Here is a 22,547-nt window from a genome sequence, read left to right as displayed (position 1 = left end):
CAATTCCAACTGCAACTTCGAGAAAATTTGAAGTAATCGTAGAAATGCTCTGACAAGTGTCGGATGACTAACGATTCGTTGATTCTTAGTCACTAGAAGGACCTAGCTAATAAACCCAGAAACCGTGGAATGATTAGATTCGTTTTCAGGATAATAAACTCTGCAAGAATCACCTAATCGCGTCTGTGCTTTGATAATCTTTTACGACTATCCGGTCGACACCTGGACGTCACGAATGATAAACGAAATTGATACGTGGAATATTTGTGAAATATTTTTGAAACATCTTTTTCCATGTGCAATTTCAGAGTCCAAAAACAACTGACTCATTCCTACTTTCGCTAAGGGTCAATGGTCATCTTCACCCCACCAGAAATTAACATTATATAAGCCTCTACGAAATTTGCGAAATGTCAGTTTCTTGTATTTTGCCGACTTGTATTTTTCCGATGTAGCCTTGTTGCTAGAGCCCGTATCGTACATAGAAATCCGGGTTCCAAGACAAGTGACAATCGCGATGGTTGAAACAGGCGTAGTAAATATTCCATCATTGGTTGGAAATTCGAGTCACCCTCACCCTCGTATCTTCTCTCGGGGAGAGATAACGCGATTGGCAGCGCGATATGCCGAAAACCCCAAGATCCGTGGATCCGGTGCTAGGTTGGAAGCCTGGAAATCTCACCGTTCTGCGGTCAACGCCATCTTTTATCTGTGAAATTTCGCGACCCCCGTGGGGAATATCTCGCGAGCGTGAAACGAAGGAAATTTGTGTATAAAGAAAAGCGCGTTGCCGGGGTTAGTTCACTGACCAGGCTGTTTTCCGCGGGGCCAGGGAGGAAAGTCGGGCAGAGCGAAGGGTCAGAAGTCACGTAAATTCCAGGCGATCGGTTATCGGGCCAACGGTCTCCCCTAGAAACGAGGGAAACCGAGGCGACAAGAGAGAAGAGCCGCCAATTCGGGGCCAACTGTTGAATTTTATCACTCCCTGTCGCCCACCCCTCCCTCTTGCCCTTCGTGTTTCGTCCGCGGGGTGGGGCGGAGGGGCGAGCTAACGTGACACAGACCACATGTGTGTCCCGTTCGCCACCCTCTCTCCGTTCCTCTCTGACCCTCTCCCTGTCCCTCTCTCCCTGTCTCCCGATTCCTAGGCCTAGCCGACAAAAAAAGCCACGAAAGCGATACGGCCCTGACACCCTGTGGGAACACATGTGTGTCTTAGATAGCCGGCGAGCAAGTGGGAGGAGTGTGGAAGGTCTTCGAACCGAGATAATCCATTGAACCCCGCACGTGTGTGCGTGTGTACGTGCGTGTTTCTGTGTAGGGTAGTCGCGTTCTTCCTTCGTCGGGGAGAACAGCTTCCTCCCGGGAAACAGTCGGTTTTTGGTACGAACGAAAATTACCGGTGCTTTAATTTCTCTTCTTCTCCCCGCCATTTATTCCCTTCTTCTGCTTATTCATATTTTCTATTACCTCCAGCACGCCGTTTCGGTGATTCATGCCGCTGGCAAACGTGCCACCCACCCGATCTTCCTCTGGAACGCTCCGAGATTCAATCCGCGTCGTTAACGTAATAAACTGCCAAAAGTCACGAGCTAAGAAAAATGGAGACTCCTTGTATTATTTCCCCCGATCCAAATATCCAAGCTTGAACTGTCTTCCTTTTGAATGAAGAATCTGTCAAAAATCCTGCGACGAGAAAGTTACGCCTAAATTGCGAGGATCTTTGCCTTCAAATCGGCCATCTTTTTCCAAATAACTGGACCAGCGACTGGAGATTCCATGTATTATCTCTCCGATCCAAATATCCAAACTTGAACTGTCTTCCTTTTTCATCGAGAGTCTGTCAAAAATCCTGCGACGAGAAAGTTACGCCTAAATTTTTGAAAATCTTTGCCTCCAGATCGGCCATCTTTTTCCAAATAACTGGACCAGCGACTGGAGACTCCCTATATATTTTTTTTCGATCCAAATATCCAGACTTGAACTGTCTTCCTTTTTATTCAAAAGTCTGTCAAAAATCCTGGGACGAGAAAGTTACGCCTAAATTGCGAGAATCTTTGCCTCCAGATCGGCCATCTTTTTCCAAATAACTGGACCAGCGACTGGAGATTCTCTGTATTATTTCTCCGATCCAATCATTCGAATTTGAACTGTCTTCCCTTTTCTTCAAAAGTCTGTCAAAAATCCTGCGATTAGAAAATTACACCTAAATCGCGAGTATGTTTGCCTCCAAATCGGCCATCTTATTCTAAATAACTGGACCAGTGACTGAAGACTCTCTATATTATTTCCTCGATCCAAACATCCAAACTTGAACTATCTTTTATTTTCTTCAAAAGTCTGTCAAAAGTCCTGCGATGAGAAAGTTACGCCTAAATTGCAAGAATCTTTGCCTCCATTGCATCGGCCATCTTTCTCCGAATAACTGAAACTCGAAAGCCAGGGTTCCCTCGTGGAAGGGTCCATCCCCGCCGCCCCGAATCGACGATACGAGCTAAAAGGTGTCTAGGTCGACTGGACGGGAACAGGTCCCGTACCCGTTGGTTCTCGCGGCCACGTGTGCCGTGGTAACCCCTTGAAGAGGGCAGAGAGAAGGAGAGTTTTGCCAGCTGCCAGCAATTTATCAGGACCCTCGGTGAGCCGAGTGGAAGTCGAAGACCTTGGCCGGTCGATCGTAGTTTCGTTCTGTCACGACTCGAAACCCGACTCCGTCTTTTGCTACGGACTCCAGTCGGAGTCTGTTCACCCTGTTCACAATCTCGGCCTGTTCTGGGAATCGCTGGTCCACGGGGAGACCCACCGGATCGTCGTCCCTGACTTGTGTCATTAGTGCCGGCCTGGCTATAAGTCATTAAGATGACGACCAACGAGGACGATCAGTCTTTCGGGGTCAGCCTCTAATGCCAGCTCGGCATTCTTTCCACAGACTCTCCAACGTTTCCCTCGTTTACCCGGCATGGGATAGAGATGGCTCTGCAACGTTTTTAAATTAACGATTTAGCCACGGGTTATGGGATATTCCATATTAATAGTTTCGGTGATTGTCACGGAGTTAAGTATGATTATGATTACGATAGGAGCATGCACGATGCAACACACGAGTATCAAAAGTGGTACTGTTGGCACCCGGACTGAGAACGTTGTAGACCGATTAATCTTTTGTAATATATTTCGTTTAATAATAGTATGTATCCGTTTGAGTGCCACGGGTCTTTGCTATTCCCCTGTCCAAAAGTGTCAAGTAGCTTTTGCGATTGTTTTATTCCTCGATCAAAAATGCCAAAGAGCGCCAGTGCGCCGTTTTCTGCTCATATGCGATAAGTTGTAATTCTTTCGATGCAGTGTTGTTCTGACACCCTTCTGAGCATAAGTAGTCACATCCGTTGTTTATAAGACTAAAAAGGTGTACACATACACAGTGTAATATTACTCCAATTTTATTTTAATTTACCTGAAACGGAACGGTAGCCGTAAAGTCGCGCATCGACAAAAACCGAGGGTTTAGGCTTGACAGCCTAGAGCGCTGACACTTCGAACGAAACGGAAGTGTAAAATCGTCGCTTGGCACTCAAACGGATATACAATACGAGTTCTGCAACGAGGCTACGTCGGAAATGAAGAATATCAGTTTTCGGTGGTACTTATAAATTCCTGCTCTTTGGATGGGTGAAAATGCTCATTGGCCTCTGTTTTGAACTCTGACGTTGGCCTGCCTTTGTCAGCTAGGTCCTTTCAGTGACTAAGAGTCATGCAATGTATAATAATTGGTCATCCAACAGTACAGTGCAGGTACAGAATGTTAGCGAATGTATTTAGACCCTTTGTGGTTTCCACTTTCCCATTGGATTCATTTTCTGGAGACATTTGACATGTCATGGTGAAAGAATAGTCTTCTGACTCGCAGGATCATTTGAACGCTATACCGTCCGCGTGTCTAATCGGGATTCTTTCGTCTGGTACTGGTAGGACTGATTCATCACTTGCGTATGATACCTACGTGGTGTCACAGGCATTTGCCCGATAGTTTTCGCATGACACCAAAATGGTGCCACTAGACGACATAGTGTCAATTTGCCTTCCAAGACTTTGAAAATTACCGAACGTGTTATGCCTCGTTATGCAGCAATTCGTTTCTCAAAAGATATTAGGAATTTTTGATCATGACAGTGAACTTGAGTTCGAGATGATCAATGATGGGACAGTGATACTGATCGTGAAGACGTAGCGGAACAATGCTAGTATACAAGACTGTCTAATTAAAATAGGTATACTATACACGCAATAGACTTCATGATTAGCCTGATTAGCATCCGATCCAACAGAAATTACTATAATATCCGAAGGAATTGAAGTCAGTTATCGAGTTTCGTTGCTCTCCGTCAAAAACTTTTAAGAATTCCAGCTCCGGATTGAACCTCTTCGAGCTAATTCTTCTCTCACGACCGCGAATGAAGTCTGGAAGGAAAGAGCGTGGCAGGACCACAGGATACGGGTGATTATTTTTCCATCGGGGCGCAATTAAGCGTGGCCGAAGCGTCGAATCGCAGGATCGAACTGGGCTAAATCCATCGCGACGGATAGCACTCGAGGACAGATCCGGGGAATTGTTGATCCCCGGCGGATAGTTAAACACGAGAGGCCCTTTAGGGGCATTAAGAATTAAGTAGTCCTCTCTAAACATTGGATCGACCCATCAGCCGGCGACATACACATCGTGGATGCACTTTGCCTGGCAAAGCACTGATCGCCTGCGAGGCGACCGAGCTTCAGCTATTTTATAGTCTCGCCTCTCCTTCCGACGGCTATTATTTTTCGGGAATATCTTCTCTCTGGTACCCGACCTCTCGCGACTCCATTCGGAAACCGTTATTTTAATCCGCGTTTCGAATTTATCCGAAGCTCACTCGCGTCGAATTAGTCTTTAAATGGATTTCTGCTTTGACAGAATGTTGCGAGAAAATTCGCGGGAAACGTTTTAAATAGGCATATCGGAATCTGAAAGCTTGGGCTGAAGATTTTGCTACTGAAACGAAGTCGATTCACGAAACGGTACCCTCCGAGTTGATCGGGGAATGCCTAAACGCTGCCAAAATGGGGAAGTAAAAGATTCACTCGTAGCCGGGGTGTCGTAAAAGGCGTCTAAAAGGGGTCGAGCGTGAGATCAACCGATGATCCTTAATCTTTCTAGAAGAAGCCGCAAGCCGTGCTTAAACGTGGCCATTGACCACGAAAGAAACTCGCGTAAAAACTAACGCGAGGGTCTCCGAGGGAGGTTCAGCGTGGTTAGACGGCGAGGGTTTCAGAGGAAGGTGACGTTAACCGTGAAAGATAGACAAAAATCGAACGGGCTAGCCTACTTCGAGTCATCGGTTCTGATCAATGCACCTGGACTGTGCCACGGGCGGACTATGGGGAGAATAATCGAAAAGAAAACCGAGGGGTTGATAAAAATATTGCGAGAAATAATCGAAGTAATGTAGGAGGCGCTAGTTTCCTAAGTGGAAGAAATTTTATCGCATTTCCAAAATTCCAACTGTCAAAAATCCTTAAAAATCGGGAAAAAGTAGCGTTAAAATTCGATATCTTCGTGATCGTGTTTCCAAAATTTTATTATAGTTATCGCAGTCACTCAAGAATTAGGATAAAATTACCATAGATATTTTGCCTCTCGCTGAAGGGATTTTCGCGATTATTGGCGATTATAGGTGGTGTGAAAATTTGGAAAAAATTATTTACCACTTGGGGTATGTTTAGGGCAAGTTTCTATAGGGACTGAAAGAGGAATTACGCGTCTTAGATGGAGAGGATTCGGTTTAACTCCGTCACTCGAGGGAGACACGAGATTGTGCACTTAGGTAGCGTTAACGAAGGCAACGCGGCGGCGGGGTGGAATAAATAAAACGGCGGCAAAGGAAAAAGGGAAGGGTTAGAAACGGGCAATCATGGTCCTCGTGGAGAGTCTTTAACGAAATTAAATCCGCGAAGGAACTTCCAAAGTTTCCCTCTTTTCGTGTATTTTCGCGGCCCACTTTTCTCCGCTTCCTCGGCGAAAGAAATAACGAAAATAAAATTAAGAAAAAGGAAAAAGGAGGGAGGAAAATGGAGCAGGACGGCGCGGCGGGAAGGGTGGAAAAATTAAAGGGTAAAGCTCATTCTCGATGGAACGTAATTTCCGGTGTTTAGCATGGAAAATATTTCGCCCCGTTGCTCTTTCTCTTCCCCCGGAATTTTAAACCGTTTCCACAACGATGCTTGTTATAATTTCGTTAAACAATTACCGTTCACTTAGTTACCGTGTTCCGCGGAGAATTCGCTCGCGATGAAAGTGAAGCTTTAACTTTCACCACCGGCGAGAATCGCGTTAGAGATGCTTGGCACGAAAATTTACCTAACTTACCTCGATCACCGCGTTTTCCTTTTATCGCCACCACTGCGGTCCTAATACCGACTTACCACCCAATGAACAACCCCTATTTAGGAAGAGGCAGATTTCATTTAACCGCTTTCAACATCTTCCCCGTCAATTTATATATCCTCCGATGCTACTATCGCCCTGAATATTTAACATTCGAGCAATTTTCTCGTAAACGAAACCAGGAAAATAACAAATTTTCCCATAACAACGATCTCTCCTCCCCTCTCTCTTATTCGACGAATTAAGCTAGTAAAGTAGACCGCGAAACTCGATGGAATGGAAGAACCTGTCATCGCTGTACCTTCGTCCCTCCTTGGTTATTTGTTTGGTACGGTTTGTAAGGGGGAAAGAAAAATTTTCGGTTGCCCGAACTTGGCGGCTACTCGGTGGCGATCGTGGCCGGGCAGGGTGAGAAAAATTCCTGCCTAACGAGCCGGTGGTCGGGTCTCGAGGAGCACGGCGAAAGGAACGATCGCGTGAAAGCTCGAGGGAGGGCGGGAGGGTGGCGGCGGAGCAGAGGGTGGGAAATAACGACAGATAAAGAAAAGAGAGGGTGACGTCACGAGGGGCGTCCTGTTGGGCTAGGTCGCGTCGCGGTCTCCCTCCGACGCTCGCGTTCCTCGCCCCTTCGTCCGCCAGCATCTAGCAGCTCCTCCACCCTTGGCCGTCGTGCCGAAAAAAGCAAGGCTCGCAGAAAGGACGCCCGGCGTCGTGGCGCTCTTTGGTTGATCAATACACGCCGCCTCGTACGCGGACGGACGGTCACGCATGTGCACCGTGTGGGCCCCTCGTTCTCTCTTTCTCCCTTTCTCTCCGTCGCCCCTCGGCCTCCACCCTCCCGCCCCTCGCTCTTTTTTCTCCCTTTCTCTCACCCGACCACCCACTTTTCGTACCGCGTCTCTCTCTGTCTTCGTCCCGTTCCCGTTCGCCTTCCCCTTTTTCTTCCGCCGCCACCCCCTGCCCGACCCGTCTTCTTCCCTTTCGTCTTTTTGCGCCTCTTCCACCAACCCCTGCCCGTTCTCTCCTGGCCCTTCCAACCCCTCCGACTCTCGTCCCCTCCGACGTCTATCTCTCGCCGGACACACGGCCAACCAGCCACTCTTCTTCTTGTCCTTTCGGGAACTCGAATTTTCCCCGTCTCCGATCCATGGGCTCTCGGCTATTTCCATACGCGTGTACGGGTTTACCCGCGTCGCGTTTCTTTCCACGCGACGTTTCGCCGCTTCCCCGCTTCGTTGATAGTAGGCTAACGATACACGGCAGGCTGGCTAGTTTTATCGACCTTCCTCCTCGATCCGCTCCTCTCCAAGGACCAGTCGCGCAAGGTCCTTGGATAAACTTCTCGCGACCCTCGATTGGGTTTTTTCTTTCCTCCCTTGGACTCGGATATCGGACGAACGGAGATCGCGTTTTATCTTTCCGCCGGGTAATTAGAAGTATTACCGGAGAGCTAGGGGGCGATAATCGCGTTTGGGGGAAGGTCGCGAGCATTATCCGGGGAAAGAAAACATTTACGAGGAGGATTTTCAATTTCTGGCGTTGGGAAGAGATGGAGAAATTCTGCCTTCTCTATCAGCTATTATTCCTATCGCGCCTCTCTTCTTTGTTCTTGCTCGCACCCTTACGCGATCCTTCCACCCCCTCCGTTTCTATCTTTCCGCCCCTCGTTCCCCGGCCGCGCTCCTCCTTCCCGGAGGCTGGCCGATTTTTTCCTCCCGTTTCCTCGGCTCCGCTATTTTTTTTACACCTTTTTCCCTCCCCGGTCGGTCGTTTCGCCCGCCACCCCCACACCCCGCCGCTCAGGCGGCACGAAGCGCCCTCTTCCTCTGTCTCTTTTCCCTTCTTTTTCATCCAGCCCGTTTCTTGCTCTCCTTCGATCTCGCTTCGTTCCTTCTCTCTCTCCCTCGCTCTCTCCGCTGCTGTTCCTCTTCTTCCCGCCGACCCACCCCTTCTTCCTTCCCCGTCCTTGTGATTTTTTTCCCCGGCCACCCTCCGACGCCGGGCGTCGGCGTCCTTTTGCTATCGGGACGCTCTCTCGACTATCGGCCCGACCACCTACACCGACGTACGGAATAGAGCGGAGTGGGAGCCAAGGGGGTGGAAGCGAGGAGAGGGTGGCTGCAGCGCCTGGATGCGAGCTAAAATGTATTTTTTTTCCCTTCTTTATCTTCCCTTCGAGCTGCTCGTGGTAGGTTGGATTACCAATCCGGGGATCGTGGAGCATGTATTTCCATTTTTTCCCTCCTTTTCGCCTTTTCCATCCACCCACCCGCTTGCCCGCCCCTCCAGCCACCGTTTTCGCCTGGACGTAAGGGTTGGATCGGACGAAGCCAGCGAACCCGTCCACCCCGCACGCCCCCTCCACCCTTCTCCCGCCGTCGCGTTTCCGGCTCGATGGAAATTATCGAGTTGAATTTTTGAAGGGCCTGTTTCGTGTCCACGAAAAACGGGGGTTGAAAGAGGATGCGGTGGAAGCTCGAGGGTGATCGTGGATATTTCGATCAACCAACTCCGGGGCTTTAGTGACGGAATGGAGAGGCCTCGAGTGGGGAAATTTTACAGGGTCTGCCTCGGTTTTAATAAAGTTCCAGCCGGGGCAAGTTTCGCGCGTGAAGAGCCCCTTGCTTCGCGAAATGTCAAAGCTTTTCGGCTCATAAGCAGGCCAGCCTTCGGGATCACCGGGATTACCTTCGTTACCGTCTGTTTCCTTGCAAATACACCGCGACTCCGTCGTCTTCCTCCGCGTCGACCACGTCGGAATCTTGGCTGTAACTTTGAACGAACTTGTCACGCTAAGTCTCTCGTCCTCGTTGAATCATTAAGATCGCTATTCGCGGGTTGACACGCTCGTCCCGGGGCTTTATCGGCTTAAGAGCTTCATCCGCTCTTTAATCCGTCTCTTTAATTACCTCGTCGCGATTTTTAAGTTCGGGCAAAGACCGAGCAGCGCGGATAAAACGTATCCGGAGGGAAATCGATCGGTGGAAATGGTCGAGATCGATACGTCTGGAGGTGTAGCAGCGAGATTTGGGTCGGCAACCCTTGCAGGAAATGTCAGACAAATGTCAAAGGGCGACATTAGACGGTCGCAGTGCTCGACCGAGGAACCCGAAGCTCTTCAATTATTCTTCTCATTACCGGATCCGATCCGAAACGTCACGTGACCGATCTCGATACCATCTGCCGGCAGACGGCAGGATTTAGGGGATGAATCGGTCCGTTCCTGCCCGACCACGCTCTCCTCCCCACCGTCAGCCACTCCACCTTGCTGTCTCCTCTGATTTCCGATTTTAAAATAGAAACGGATCGTGTCTGCGACTTCCGGTACACGCCTCGAGTCACGACTTTTTCCCCTCGCGAGGGGTTCCCACCCCCTTCGGTGTTTTCTCTTATTTTCAATCGCGAGGGTCGAAGCATGCCTGTATTTATATATCAATGGGTAGAAAAATTCTTCCAGTATTCCATAATTCGCGATTTATTTATTAATTCGCGCGATAAGCGAGTTTAAAATAACAAATTAATCGGAATAATTAATTTTCCCGAATTTTCAAATGGCGCACGATTGAATGGAAGGTAGAACGATATTCGGTGGACCTCGGAATTTCGCGAGTCGATGGATCAACAGGCAAGCGTTGTAGAATGGAGAAAGCGCGGAAATTTCGTTTCGATAAAAGTGTTCGCGGACAGGGTGGCAATATCTGGGGTGGATTTTATCCGGTCGTTCGCGGAGAGGGCGAGCTGGCCACGACGTTAGGGCCGCGCTGACCATCCTCGCACGGGAAATGCATATCCCTTCGCGTTCTTGGACTTTCTCGCAAGAATCGGATCGTTTCACGAGCCACCTGTGGAGCGACAGACGAAAGCATTGCCCTTTCGACGCCTTATGGTGTCCCTTAGCCCGGTTTCTAGGTCGGCCCTACGCCACCGGATTTATGGGGGCGTAAAATTCGGCGGCACCGAATGGCCGGCTATCGATTCGAACTTACGAACTGGGTCGATCGACGAATCAGCTTCAACGTTGACTTACGACGGGGCTGACGTCTTCGAAGAATTATTTTCCCATTGTTTTACGACCTATTCGTCGCACGGTCCCTTTATCTGCAGCTTTTAATCGCTAATAAATTTCGCAGCTTATGTTCTACCTACCTTCCTGGGTCACCCTCCGATAAAGGTAGAATAAATCTCGTTGAAATGGTTCGAAATCTTCTTCCCACCCCGCTAAAAAAGAGACAAAATTTCCTCGAAGACGTCCGAGTCCGTGTAAAATCGTGGATGAAATATCTCGAAAGATCGCGGTGGTACGTCTTTCCAGCCGTTTCCTTTGCGATTTTCCCGAGGAAGGTTAGGGGCAGAGAAGAATTCCGAGGGTTCGCGTTTACCTTATCGCTCGTGTAACGTCGTCCCTCGTCTGGAACGAGCCACCCTTTACCGCGAGCATTCCGAGTCCTTCGAGATGGATACGTGACCACACGCAAGGTCCTCGGAGTTGCGGAGGGTAGCGTCGTCTGTGGTTCACGAGGTCGTGAGAAGGGAAACGAGGTCATCCCTTAATGTCCCTTGGCATCCCTCTCGTGTCATACGTGTACCTCGCTGCCCGTTTAAACCGCCCACGCTCGTCCCGTTCTCTGCCTGCTCGGTGTTGTGGGAACACGGATCGAGGGAAAAAATTCTCCCTAGCCGGCAATTAGCGAGACGACGGATGATTTACTGGGAACAAATTCGAAAGATTTAAGCGACTCCCCTCTCGTGACACCCGATATTCCGATTTACAGCCTCACTTTTAACCCGGGGGGGGAGGGGGATGAAATATCTTCGAGGGAAGGTTTCCAAAGACTTCCTACGCGTGGAATCTCGTTAGCGGACAGTGGATTACACTCGGGGGTGGGTTTTCTCCGACTTTCCTTTTCTCTGTCGAAACACTGACGCGATATTTCGCTACTTTCTTCGGCAACGGCCTCGAGTACGCGTTTTCGCGTAACAAGTTATGCCTGTAAAAACACGGTTCGGGGGTTGGATTGTTTGTCTCTCGTGGAAGGCCGAGTGATGCCCAAGGTCACAGGCTAAGCCCGCCACCCTCGTCTATGTTGTGTCTAGACGGTGCTTTTTACCCCTCGCTGTCCTCTTTGCCATCGTCGACCCTCTCTGCCCACGCCTCCGCCAGCTCTCGCTACTTCCACTGCTTCGCAGCGTGTCACGCACCACCACCCTGTCAACCCTCGCCGTCTCTCGTTACGAGCCTCGATCAATTATCCACGCTCTTTACGCGCTCCTGCGAATTGTCATTCCATCCAACGCGACCGAGTTTCCACCCCTGTCCCGCAGCCAAGACGCAGTTGACAGACGTTGGCAGCGCGTTGGATGCGCGCGAGTCGGGTGAAACTGACGGGAGATTACGCGAGAGATTAGACGGGAGATTAGATATCGATTAGGGAAAATTGGAGGAATAAATAACGAGCGGGAGGGTAGTGAAAGGCTGATCGAGTTAGTCCCAGGCAAAAACTAACGGCTCGCCGCTCTTTCTGTTCCAGCAATGCAACCCCCACGACAAGGAGAGCGACTATTGGGGTGGCGGACGGGGCGCGAAACAAGGTTACGAGGTGAGCCAACCGCTTGCACATATTTTAGCAGAATGGCCGGAATTTTCACGGTCCCCGTGCTAATTCTACTTAGTGAAGCGCAGCACTTTCTGTTGCAGGCGAAAATGAACGCGGACCACGGCCAGCTGCAGAAAGGTGAGTCGTCTTCTAGCCTTTCTCTAATTGGATCTCTTAATCGGCGTGAACGCATGCTCGCCAGGTGGTTTAATTATGCGTGGTCGCCTCTCTCATCGCCAACCCTCCTCCTATCTCTCTCTCTCTCTCTATCCCTCTCTCTTTCTCCCTGCCTTCGCCGAAAAAACATTTTCGACATAGAATAAACGTGGACCGAGGAGCGCGCAAATATTGGCACTCAATATTCGATAGTGCGGCCATTCGCGGATATTGAAATAACAGAAGTGAACGACGACACGGAGGATGGAACTCTATTCTTTCTGTTTTTTACCCCACCGCCTCCCCCCTTCCGGTTTCACCCCCTTTTTTTTATTTCCCTTTCCTTTTTCCTTCCATTTTATTTTCCCCTTTTCGCGAATTTTGTCTCGTTCGAGAATGCGAGCACGGGGGTTGGAGTTGACCGGACACCCACGGTTCTCGCGGCGAGCCGGGATTCCTGCGCGCCGAGGGGGTTGCGAATTTTGGAACCACCCGTGTCGATTCTCGCGAACGCCGAAAATTCCGAGATTATTCGAATCGTTTCATTCGCGAATCGTAGTCGCGCGATTAAATTTGCGTCGGCACTCGCACGTCGTCGGACGGAAAGAAGCGGAGGACGTGTAGATTAATGGCAGATCGAACGATCCGTTCGTGATGATTTCATCTCGCTGAGCAGAGATTCCTCGTTAAATAATCCGAGAGCGGCGGGAGCTTTGCGAAGAGAGGAGAAAGAAGAGGAGGAAGGAAGGAGAGACGGGGCCGAAGCTGACGCACGTTACGTGTAAACATAGTTCGTAAGGCTGGTTCGCTGTCTGAAACCGGTTGTAACTTTGCATCCGTGACGTAAGATCGTCGATTAGGATCGAAGCAGGAGCGGGGCCGTTGCGAGCCGGCAAAAAACACGCGTGAACGCGAATTTATCATTCCGCCGTGTCCCCGTCCTGTCCTTTTGTCCATTTTTTTTCTTTTTTTCACCTGTTACCGGTCCAGGATCTCTCGTTCCTCCCTTGGTCCCGCGTCCTCCTGGACCACCGTCTCGGTTTCCTCCTTCCGCGTTGCAGTTTCCCTGACCTCTGTCTCGCCACCGGTCTTCGGGACCGTCGTCTTTTTGCGGGTCGAGCCCTCGAATTCGTCTCTCGTCATTCCTTTTGCAGCTGTTCCTCCGTTATCGTTAGTTCGTGACGGAACCTCGCAGGAATTCGGGAAGAGGGTTCAAGCTCCGCGGTTCCTCGGCCCGAGTTAGCGATCGCGATTATGGGTATTTATACGCGCATTCTCCGACTTTGGTATTTTAGTATCGCGGATTTTCTCACCGTGTATACGTAGCTTTAGGGGTAGGAGCAAATGGTCGTGTCAACCCAACGACCACGTGTGAGGCTCGTGGTCAGGTTTTCGGGCCAAAACTGATTATCACGAGCCAGGCACGTGGTACACGTATCGGGCCGAAACTGACTACCACGGGCCTGGCTCGTGGTACGTCGGTTGGGTCGAATGTGAACACCACGTGTCACGCCCGTGATTTGTACCCCGTTTCGATTATTCACCTTTATCGATTGTAGTTTAATTTAATATATCATTTGGTATTAATTATTTTATTATCTATTAAATTAATTTTTCCCGAATTATATTTTTCTAATAGGCACGACAGTCCACGCAAGTCGTGTGCGATTGGTACAATATATTGGTAATATACCGGTAATATTTTTGATCGTTCGTTTTCATCGTTCAACGAGCTTATTGTTAGACAACATTTAGGTCGTCGTCCCGATGAGCTCCAGCTTCGAATTCGACCAGGAATTTTCATTCTCGGATAATCAATCTCGGTTGAAATAGTAATTGGTCGTGGACCTCTTTTGGGAAAACTGGAATTCCGGGACTCGCGTCTTCCTGGAAATTAGACGTGGCTCGGGAAGTTAGTGGATTAAAATTAGAAAAGGTAGGAGAGGCGAGATCGAGGAATCGGGATGTTTCCTGGAACGGCTGAAATCATCGATCCGCGTTTCCCGGAGCGAGAGGGAACGCCGGCAATGACCTAGGCCGTTCACAGACCGCCATTTTTTCCCGGTGCTCTCCCCGAAGGGATTAAGTAATCGGTGGCTTCACTCGTAAAAGGTGAAGCACGTTTCCATAAATGTTTTTCACTGCCAATGGCACGCGCGACGTGTCGTGTAGATCGGCCATTTACGAGACGCGCGCTTTCCCCACCACGTTGGCCTGCCCTGACGGGGCCCCATGTACCGATTCACCTGATAAGTGGAAAGAAACCCGGCAAAACAACCGCCACTTTTTCAACGCCATATTTTTTACACTGTCCGCGCGTGCCTCTCTTCCGTTCCACCAGTTACTCGCAATTAGCTACAACCCTCGTGATCCATGGATCTAGGTTCTTCTTCAAAATCTCGATCGTGTACCCATCTGCTTAGAAGTTTCGAATTTTTGCTCCCTTTTCGTGGGAATATTTTATAATACAATTTTTTGAAACGAGTACGAAGACGCTCCGAGTTGGAAGTAGACGGAAAGCGGGATTTTTGAAAACTATAATTTTCTACTTCGGCGGGTATTAGATAATTGGAGGAATCGTGGAAGAAGCGAGGAATTAGCGAGGTTCCGTCGTGGTCGGCTGGCAGCGAATCGGCAGAAAACTCCGAAGAGAAAGGAGTGCCTGTCGGTGGATTCGGGGCACCATGGAGCGATTGTTGGGCCTGGTTTGACCGAAATTTCGACGTCATGCGATCCGTGCATTAAGGAATAGTCCAGGGAAACGTTTACGCGAACCCTGCGGGCTGATTTTCGGGCCCAGAACGAAAACCGTTGCTGGCATTCGATTCCGAGACACGCGAGGCGACGATAATGACGTCTCGAGAGATTGAGTTATTACTTAACGTGCTCTACGTAGTAACATTGTTACCACTTCACCCGGCATTTACATTGCAACACCGTCGCCGCTTATTCGCGAATCCCCGGGCGAAATTGGGTCGTAAATTCGGCAAAACTTTCCGAGAAAAGGTTCCCATTACTTGGGACAATCTTTATTCGAGAAAACGAGTACGCGAGGTGTGTAATTAACACCCGATATGGACGAATCGTGACGGGTCGAGTCGTCATCCCAGTCAACGTGTCAACGAACAAGTTGACAGCTGTTTGCTCTGTTCCACGCTAATTTCATAATTCGTTCATAATCCAAAGCGGTCAACTCGATTTTCCAATCTTCCTCAGACTCCTGCACCTTTTGCTCCTCGAGGTTAGTCGATTCGACAAACAGGGGAACCTCAATTTCATCGTTCAGTGGAGAAAGAAAATCCCCAAAAACGTGTCACCAGGTATAATCTTTATTCGAGAAAACGAGTACGCGAAGTACGTAATTGACAACCGATATGGACGAATCGTGACGGGTCTAGTCGTCATCCCAGTCAACGTGTCAACGAACAAGTTGACAGCTGTTTGCTCTGTTCCACGCTAATTTCATAATTCGTTCATAATCCAAGGCGGTCAACTCGATTTTCCAATCTTCCTCAGACTCCTGCACCTTTTGCTCCTCGAGGTTAGTCGATTCGACAAACAGGGGAACCTCAATTTCATCGTTCAGTGGAGAAAGAAAATCCCTAAAAACGTGTCCCTCACGCGATTTCGCGAGGAGGCTCGAAAAAAGTCGTAACGAGCAACATCTAGCCTACAATATATCGAGTATTCCGAGAAAAACAGGAGGACGGTATCGTGACAGGGTGAGCCGCAAATAGCCTCGAAAAGGAAGCAAATGGACTCTAGGCCAGGGGAAACCCGTCGAAGACTGCGGAGCTGTGGGTCCTGGCCGGGGCCTAGCAGAAACGGAAGAGAAAAGGAGATCTGTCTAATAACGAGACAGAGCCACCGTCATTAAGATCCGAAAAGCCACGAGGCAACACGCGAGTTCTGCCTCTGCGAGGTTTCGTCACGATTTCCGTTTTCGAAACGTAACCACGGCGAATGGCGGAGCCTCTAATGACCGAAGCAGCTTCGCCATGGTAATTCCCCTGTTACGAAGCGATTCTCGTGGACTGTCTCGATCCCATGACGCCTCGTGGTTCGGCTCGTTAATGGAACGGATAACGACTTTCACCTATGCGTGATCCAGGCGACTCCTCGACCACCTCTGACAAGTTGTGAGCGATCCCTTTGGTTCTGAGACGTCGATGCTCTCCGCGTCGCCACAGGTGGTTAACGCGATCTTCCTGCTAGAATGACGAATATGCTAAGCAGCCTGTCCCGTTCGATCTCGCGTATATCGTTGTCAGGCTTTTCCTTCGTCGTCTCTTCGTAGTCTCTTCATCGTATCCCCTTAGTCTCTTCATCGTCTCTTCGTCGTCTCCTTTTCGTTCCATCACCTCTTCATCGACTCCTTGTCGTTTCTTCATTGTCTCTTCATCGTCTCTTTGTCATTTCTTCGTCCTCTCTTCATCCTCTCCTTTTCATATTTTTATCGTCTCTTCATTTTGTGCCCTTGCCGTCTCTTCATCGTCTCCTTGTCGTCTTTTCTTCGTTTCTTCATCGTTTCTTCGTCGTCTCTTCATCGTTTCTTCATCCTCTCTTCATTGTCTCTTCATTATCTCCTCATTGTCTCCTTATCATTTCTTCATCGTCTCTTCATCGTCTCCTTGTCATTTCTTCATTGACTCTTCATTTTGTCCCCTTGCCGTATCTTCATCGTCTCCATGTCGTCTCTTCATTGACGATCTTCATCTTCTCTTCATTGTCTCTTCATTTTCTTCTCATTGTCTCCTCATCGTCTCCTCCTGTGTACTACCAGAGGATCACTTATTGTCGTTTACTCGGTATCAGCAATGGAGACTTCTTCTACGTCGTGAAAGTACACATAAGAGACATTGATTCACGATGATCGAGGGTTACCGTAGGTAGAGTGGATCGGGATGAATTTCGGGGTCAGGTGATCGGGACGAAACAGGTAGTCGCGTTCGAGGTAATGGTCAATTTGGGAGTTTGTAATCAAGGGGAGATTAGTATCTGGTGAGAATGCTGCAGGTAGATGGAGGTGTCTAATTACTTCCTGGTGGCAGAGCTGCTTATTATAAACGTCTCTTACTCCCTTCGACCGTGTCAGTGTAGCGCAACTGAACTGCTGAATTTTACGAAGGTTTAGCTGCCTTCCATTGCAACGAGTTAATTCCTCGACTGTGTAATTAGTCGGAGATATCAATAACAATATTTATCCAGTACTCTACATCATAAAATCCTAAATTTCAAGTCCATTTCGACACAATTTTGGATCGTTTCAAAAATCTGCGAATTTTCTTCCTCGCACGAGTGTGCAAAGACGTTCAAAATCGTCTTTATTTTCGAGGTTATGTTCGCGAAGAGAGATCCATTTGTCGATATCATCTCTAGGTACCCTGTGGCGTAATAAATTACCGAAAAATGACTATAAAAAGCACAATTTATTCGAATAACAACGATGGAATAGTTTTCCATCGCCTTCTCGAACACACAGTCCCTAACTCAGTTACCCGATCGATGGATCCATATCAATAACATTTCTCGAAAATTCTACAACTTGAAATCCTAAATTTCAAATCCAGTTCTACAAAATTTTGGGTAATTTCCAAAATCTGGAAATTTTCTTCCTTGCACGAGTGTGCAAAGACGTTCAAAATCGTCTTTATTTTCGAGGTTATGTTCGCGAAGAGAGATCCATTTGTCGATATCGTCTCTAGGTACCCTGTGGCGTAATAAATTACCGAAAAATGACTATAAAAAGCACAATTTATTCGAATAACAACGATGGAATAGTTTTCCATCGTCTTCTCGAACACACAGTCCCTAACTCAGTTACCCGATCGATGGATCCATATCAATAACATTTCTCGAAAATTCTACAACTTGAAATCCTAAATTTCAAATCCAGTTCTACAAAATTTTGGATAATTTCCAAAATCCGCGAATTATCTTCCTTGCACGAGTGTGCAAAGACGTTCAAAATCGTCTTTATTTTCGAGGTTATGTTCGCGAAGAGAGATCCATTTGTCGATATCATCTCTAGGTACCCAGTGACTTAATAAATTACCGAAAAACGGGTACAAAGAACATAATTTATTCGAATAATAAGAATCAAAAATTTTTCCATCGTCTTGTCGAGCACATAATCCCTATCTTTTTCGATCGATCGATCCAATTTGTCAAAGCATTGCGAAAAGGCGATCTCGCAATGGGTAGTCTTGAGGGCGTCGTTAAGCAGGTCTGTGCTAATGACGATAAGTATCGAAATGGCGCCCGGAGCGAAATATCGGCAAATCCTCCACCTCTCGATCCTCAGCCTAACTCGCGAGGATCGAGCAGCGATCGCAGCGACGCCTGGCGTCGTCTCGCGTCGTTCTCTACTCCGTTTTCACCAGAGATTCATAAGCAACAGCTGCGCGTTCCACGGTGAGCGATTATAAAACGATATCCCGATTTGCATTCGTCGTAAATCCGATTGTTCCTCACCACGCGTGTGCCTACGGAGCGCCTGTTTTCAGCGGCCGAATCGAAACGAGCGCCATTACGAAACGCCGTTTTACGAATCGCGTGCAATCTCGACGTTGTCGGAGAAGGTGCACGGGTCGGTTGCTTCGAGGTTTATTGATTAGGTGTTGTGTTACGAGAGGTGCAGTTGTCGACTTATGCTCGGGTTCCTTTTGTCACCGGTTCGTCACGGTACGAACCCGCGAAACTCGAAGGATCGTGAAGAAAAATGGATATTTCACGAGGGCAGACTCGAGAGGACGAACTGGGGAATCGGATATCGCTTCGATATCGCTCCGATATCCGATTATTTTGTAAATATCGGTTCGGAACGGATCCGGAGATCGCGCACGAGAGAGTGGTCAGATCAGTGGCCTAAATTATTATATCACCTGCTAATTGTTCGATTATCGAGTTTACACGATCGATATCTCGCGCGGGTAATAGGGGCCAAATAAGGTAGGTATGATATTCTATTAACGAAGTCAACTGGATCGGTGTGTGGATAATTCACTGCGACTGGTGTAAATATTTCAGCAGCTTGGATTGCGCAGTTAACAGCCGAAAATATACAATCAGAAAAGGAATTAGCGATTTTAATGGAATCTCGAGTGACACATAAATGCGAGTGGTTACTCGATCTCCAATAATCCAGCTGTCTTCTAGTTATAATTTTAACTAGAGATCTTTAAAGAAAATCATCCGCTTTTTGTCAAATGTCAAGAAACGTCGAGAGGAAAGAAGCAAATGTGCACGTGACGAATCGATATCAGGGTTCGCGATTTCCTGTATTCCTTCAGAAACCCCCAAGCACCGTATCTTGGAGAAAAAAATGGCAGATTGTAAATCAAAATTGATTTTGTAGAGGAAGGTTGATGCTATAGGTCGGGAAGGAATGAGAAATATAGCAGAGATGGAGCTTGCGAATCTAGCGAGATGATTTTGGATTTGGAAATTGTCAGATTTGGATGCAGAAAAAGTCATTTTGTTGGGGAAGGTTTACTCCATACTTGAGGAAAAAATTAGCATTTTGGAGTATTTTTGTAAATATAGCAAAGATCGATCTTTGGAACGTAAGGTGACAAACAAATTTCGCTGGTAGATTTACATTCGATGCTCCAAAGAATTTCAGAAGATTTTTAAATATTAAAATTTTCCCGATGCACCATTTCTATCAATTAAATCACAGAGCAAGGGATCCGAGGAAAATCAGATAATTGTAAGTCGAAATTAATTTTGCAAGAGGAGATTTGTGCTGTATGTACCACTATATAGCACTATATACCAAGAAAATATAGCCGTCTCTGGAATATCTTCGCGAATATATCAAAGATCGATTTTCGGAACGTAATGGGATAAACAAATTTCGTTAGCAGATTTGGATTTGATACAGGAAAAATGTGGAAAGGTTTTGAAATATTAAAATTGAGCGCTTTCCTGATGCTTTCACGATCGTCCGCGATTAAATCACAGGACTCCCAGAAGAAATCGGCATTGCACGCGACATTTGCATACGTCTTCGTTAGTCCGTGGAAGCAGCGAAAATTGCAGGTTCCGTGGATCCCTGTATCGCCGATTCCTTTGAGGAAGCTGAACCTAATTAACGCATCCGGGGAACAATACCAGCGGAGCGTCTCTGAAGGTGTTCCTCGCGAAAATCTGTCCTCTCGCCTGGAAGCGAGTGAAGCTGCAGTAGAATTTAACTCGAGAAGGGCTCGTTCCGCGGATATGTTTCTGTAAAGCGACGTGTAAATCGAGTCGTTGCTCATCGACGAGCTGCCGCGGCGTCGTGATATAAAATCCAGCAACGACGTCGTAAAACTCGAAGGCCGGGCGGTAAAATCTCTGGAAAAGCCATCAAACCGAAACGATAGTGGGGGGAAAAGCTCCGGGGCGAAGCGGGGGGAAACCCGTAAAAACACCTGAACTACCGATCCCCCGAGCCAGACGATCGCCAGACGGTCTGTCTGCTCGGGAAAAAACCCTTCTCCCTTCCTTAACCCCGGGGAAATCCTGCTGCGGGGAAGAAAAAGAGGGTGCCTTTTTCCTCGGGGGTGGAAACTCGATTTTCCTTCGCGACTCGCTGTTTCAATTCTACCCTCGAAGATCCGTCGAGTGGGCTATTAAGATTATTCCTTTCCTCCCTTTCTCTTCGATCCAGTGCTTCAACGTGCCTCGAAATTTATAAAAGGGAAATATCCTCTCTCGATTCAAGCGTACGTCTCTCGCTTGCTACAGCTTTACTCTTCGCACTCTTATTACGCTGCGAGCACAATACGCTTCGGCTGCTTATGATACATGCATATCGAATGCATAACAGCGGAACAGTCAACGCGAGATGTCGCGATTACATCGGATTGGTAATGCAAATCTGACATTTTCTCACCGTTGTACACGTCGTCTTAACATTATAAGTGGGGAACTATAGTGGGGATCAAAATGACTATTTCGGAATTGCTATCTTAATCGGTGAAATTTATACCGATTTTCTTCTAAATAGGGTCGCAATTACGTATACTCTTTTGTTTTCGTGATATCATATTAATTTTGGGGGGCATCATTCTCATCCTCGCTAATAGATGGATTACTAACTGAAGGAAAGTTAGGGTAGGTTAATGCAGATCTGACATTTTCTCATTGCTGTACATTATAAGTGGGGAACTATAGTGTGGGTCAAAATACCTATTTTCGGACATTTTATTTTCGGAATTGCTATCTTAATCGGTGAAAATTATACCGATTTTCCTCTAAATAGAGTCGCAATTACGTATACTCTTTTGTTTTCGTGATATTATATTAATTTTGGGGGGCATCATTCTCATCCTCGCTAATAGATGGATTACTAATTGAAAGAGAGTTAGGGTAGGTTAATGCAGATCTGACATTTTCTCATTGCTGTACATTATAAGTGGGGAACTATAGTGTGGGTCAAAATACCTATTTTCGGACATTTTATTTTCGGAATTGCTATCTTAATCGGTGAAAATTATACCGATTTTCCTCTAAATAGGGTCGCAGTTATGTATATTCTGTATATTATGTATATTATGTATATTCTCGCCCTCACCAATAGATGGATTACTAATTGAAAGAGGGTTAGGGTAGGTTAGGCTTCTTTGCAAGTCCTCCGTTTGCTATATATACAATTTGCAAACTTTCTAATAATATCCCCATCTGAGGCAAGATCTGCTAGATAGCTTTACTAAGGAGTCCACTAGGCCCAGGACGAAACTCGTCCCTACCTTCCTTCTGTCCCTTCTAGTCCCACCCCTACATCGAAGATACCTGGAACCAGTGACAACAACTGTGTGGGAGGACCTCTCACAAATTAATACCAATTGCATGCGTTATATTTAAGTGTTTATATTATAGATCGGTAGTCCTAGTGTTAAATATACTTTGCAATTTAAAATTCTGTCTTCTCGATTTATCATCCTGGTATCCAAGTCTCTTTTCTCAAAGTCGAAATTTGAATGAATTAAATTTCTAATTAATTATCAGTCTATTCAGAGTATCAAAACGACTTTTTCCGCTTCAGATGTTCCATTTTCTCAATTCGGGGGTAGCTTGCAGCTAGGAACAGGGGTGTACGGTAACTATTCGTATTACCATATACGCGTGATATATTTAGATACCTGGTTGCGGATCGGTGTTAAATCATAACCTGTGGGGAAAGAAAGGGCGGAAAGCGAAGATTTGCCCATCCATCGAGGATTTAAATGGCGGCAGGGAATCCTCCGGCTAGGGAATTTCATTGGCGTGGCAGAATTCGAACGGAGAAAAAGGACGAGGGCGCGCGTCAGCCACTCGGTGTAATGAAAAACCTTTGGAAATACCAAAGAAGTCGTGGTCTCTCCTTCATCCTTCTCCCGCGACGTTCCATTCTTTCA

At 47.5% G+C, this 22,547-nt stretch overlaps 1 protein-coding gene across 1 annotated transcript in view; it reads left to right on the top strand.

The window, feature by feature from the left end:
• The window catches only part of LOC108550225 (zinc finger protein rotund), a 258,860-nt gene that overhangs the window by 117,427 nt on the left and 118,886 nt on the right, over positions 1–22,547 (top strand). Inside the window, exons 3-4 of the mRNA XM_017903920.1 lie at positions 11,944–12,012; positions 12,096–12,147. Coding sequence (XP_017759409.1) covers positions 11,944–12,012; positions 12,096–12,147 — 121 coding nt within the window. The remainder of the gene's footprint in view (positions 1–11,943; positions 12,013–12,095; positions 12,148–22,547) is intronic.

Source organism: Eufriesea mexicana, unplaced genomic scaffold (assembly GCF_001483705.2).
Source record: "Eufriesea mexicana isolate 0111107269 unplaced genomic scaffold, ASM148370v2 scaffold2551, whole genome shotgun sequence".
Classification (NCBI taxonomy): Eukaryota; Metazoa; Arthropoda; class Insecta; order Hymenoptera; family Apidae; genus Eufriesea; species Eufriesea mexicana.
The sequence above is the reverse complement of the archived record's forward strand: the minus strand, read 5'-3'. Positions and strand labels throughout refer to the sequence as shown.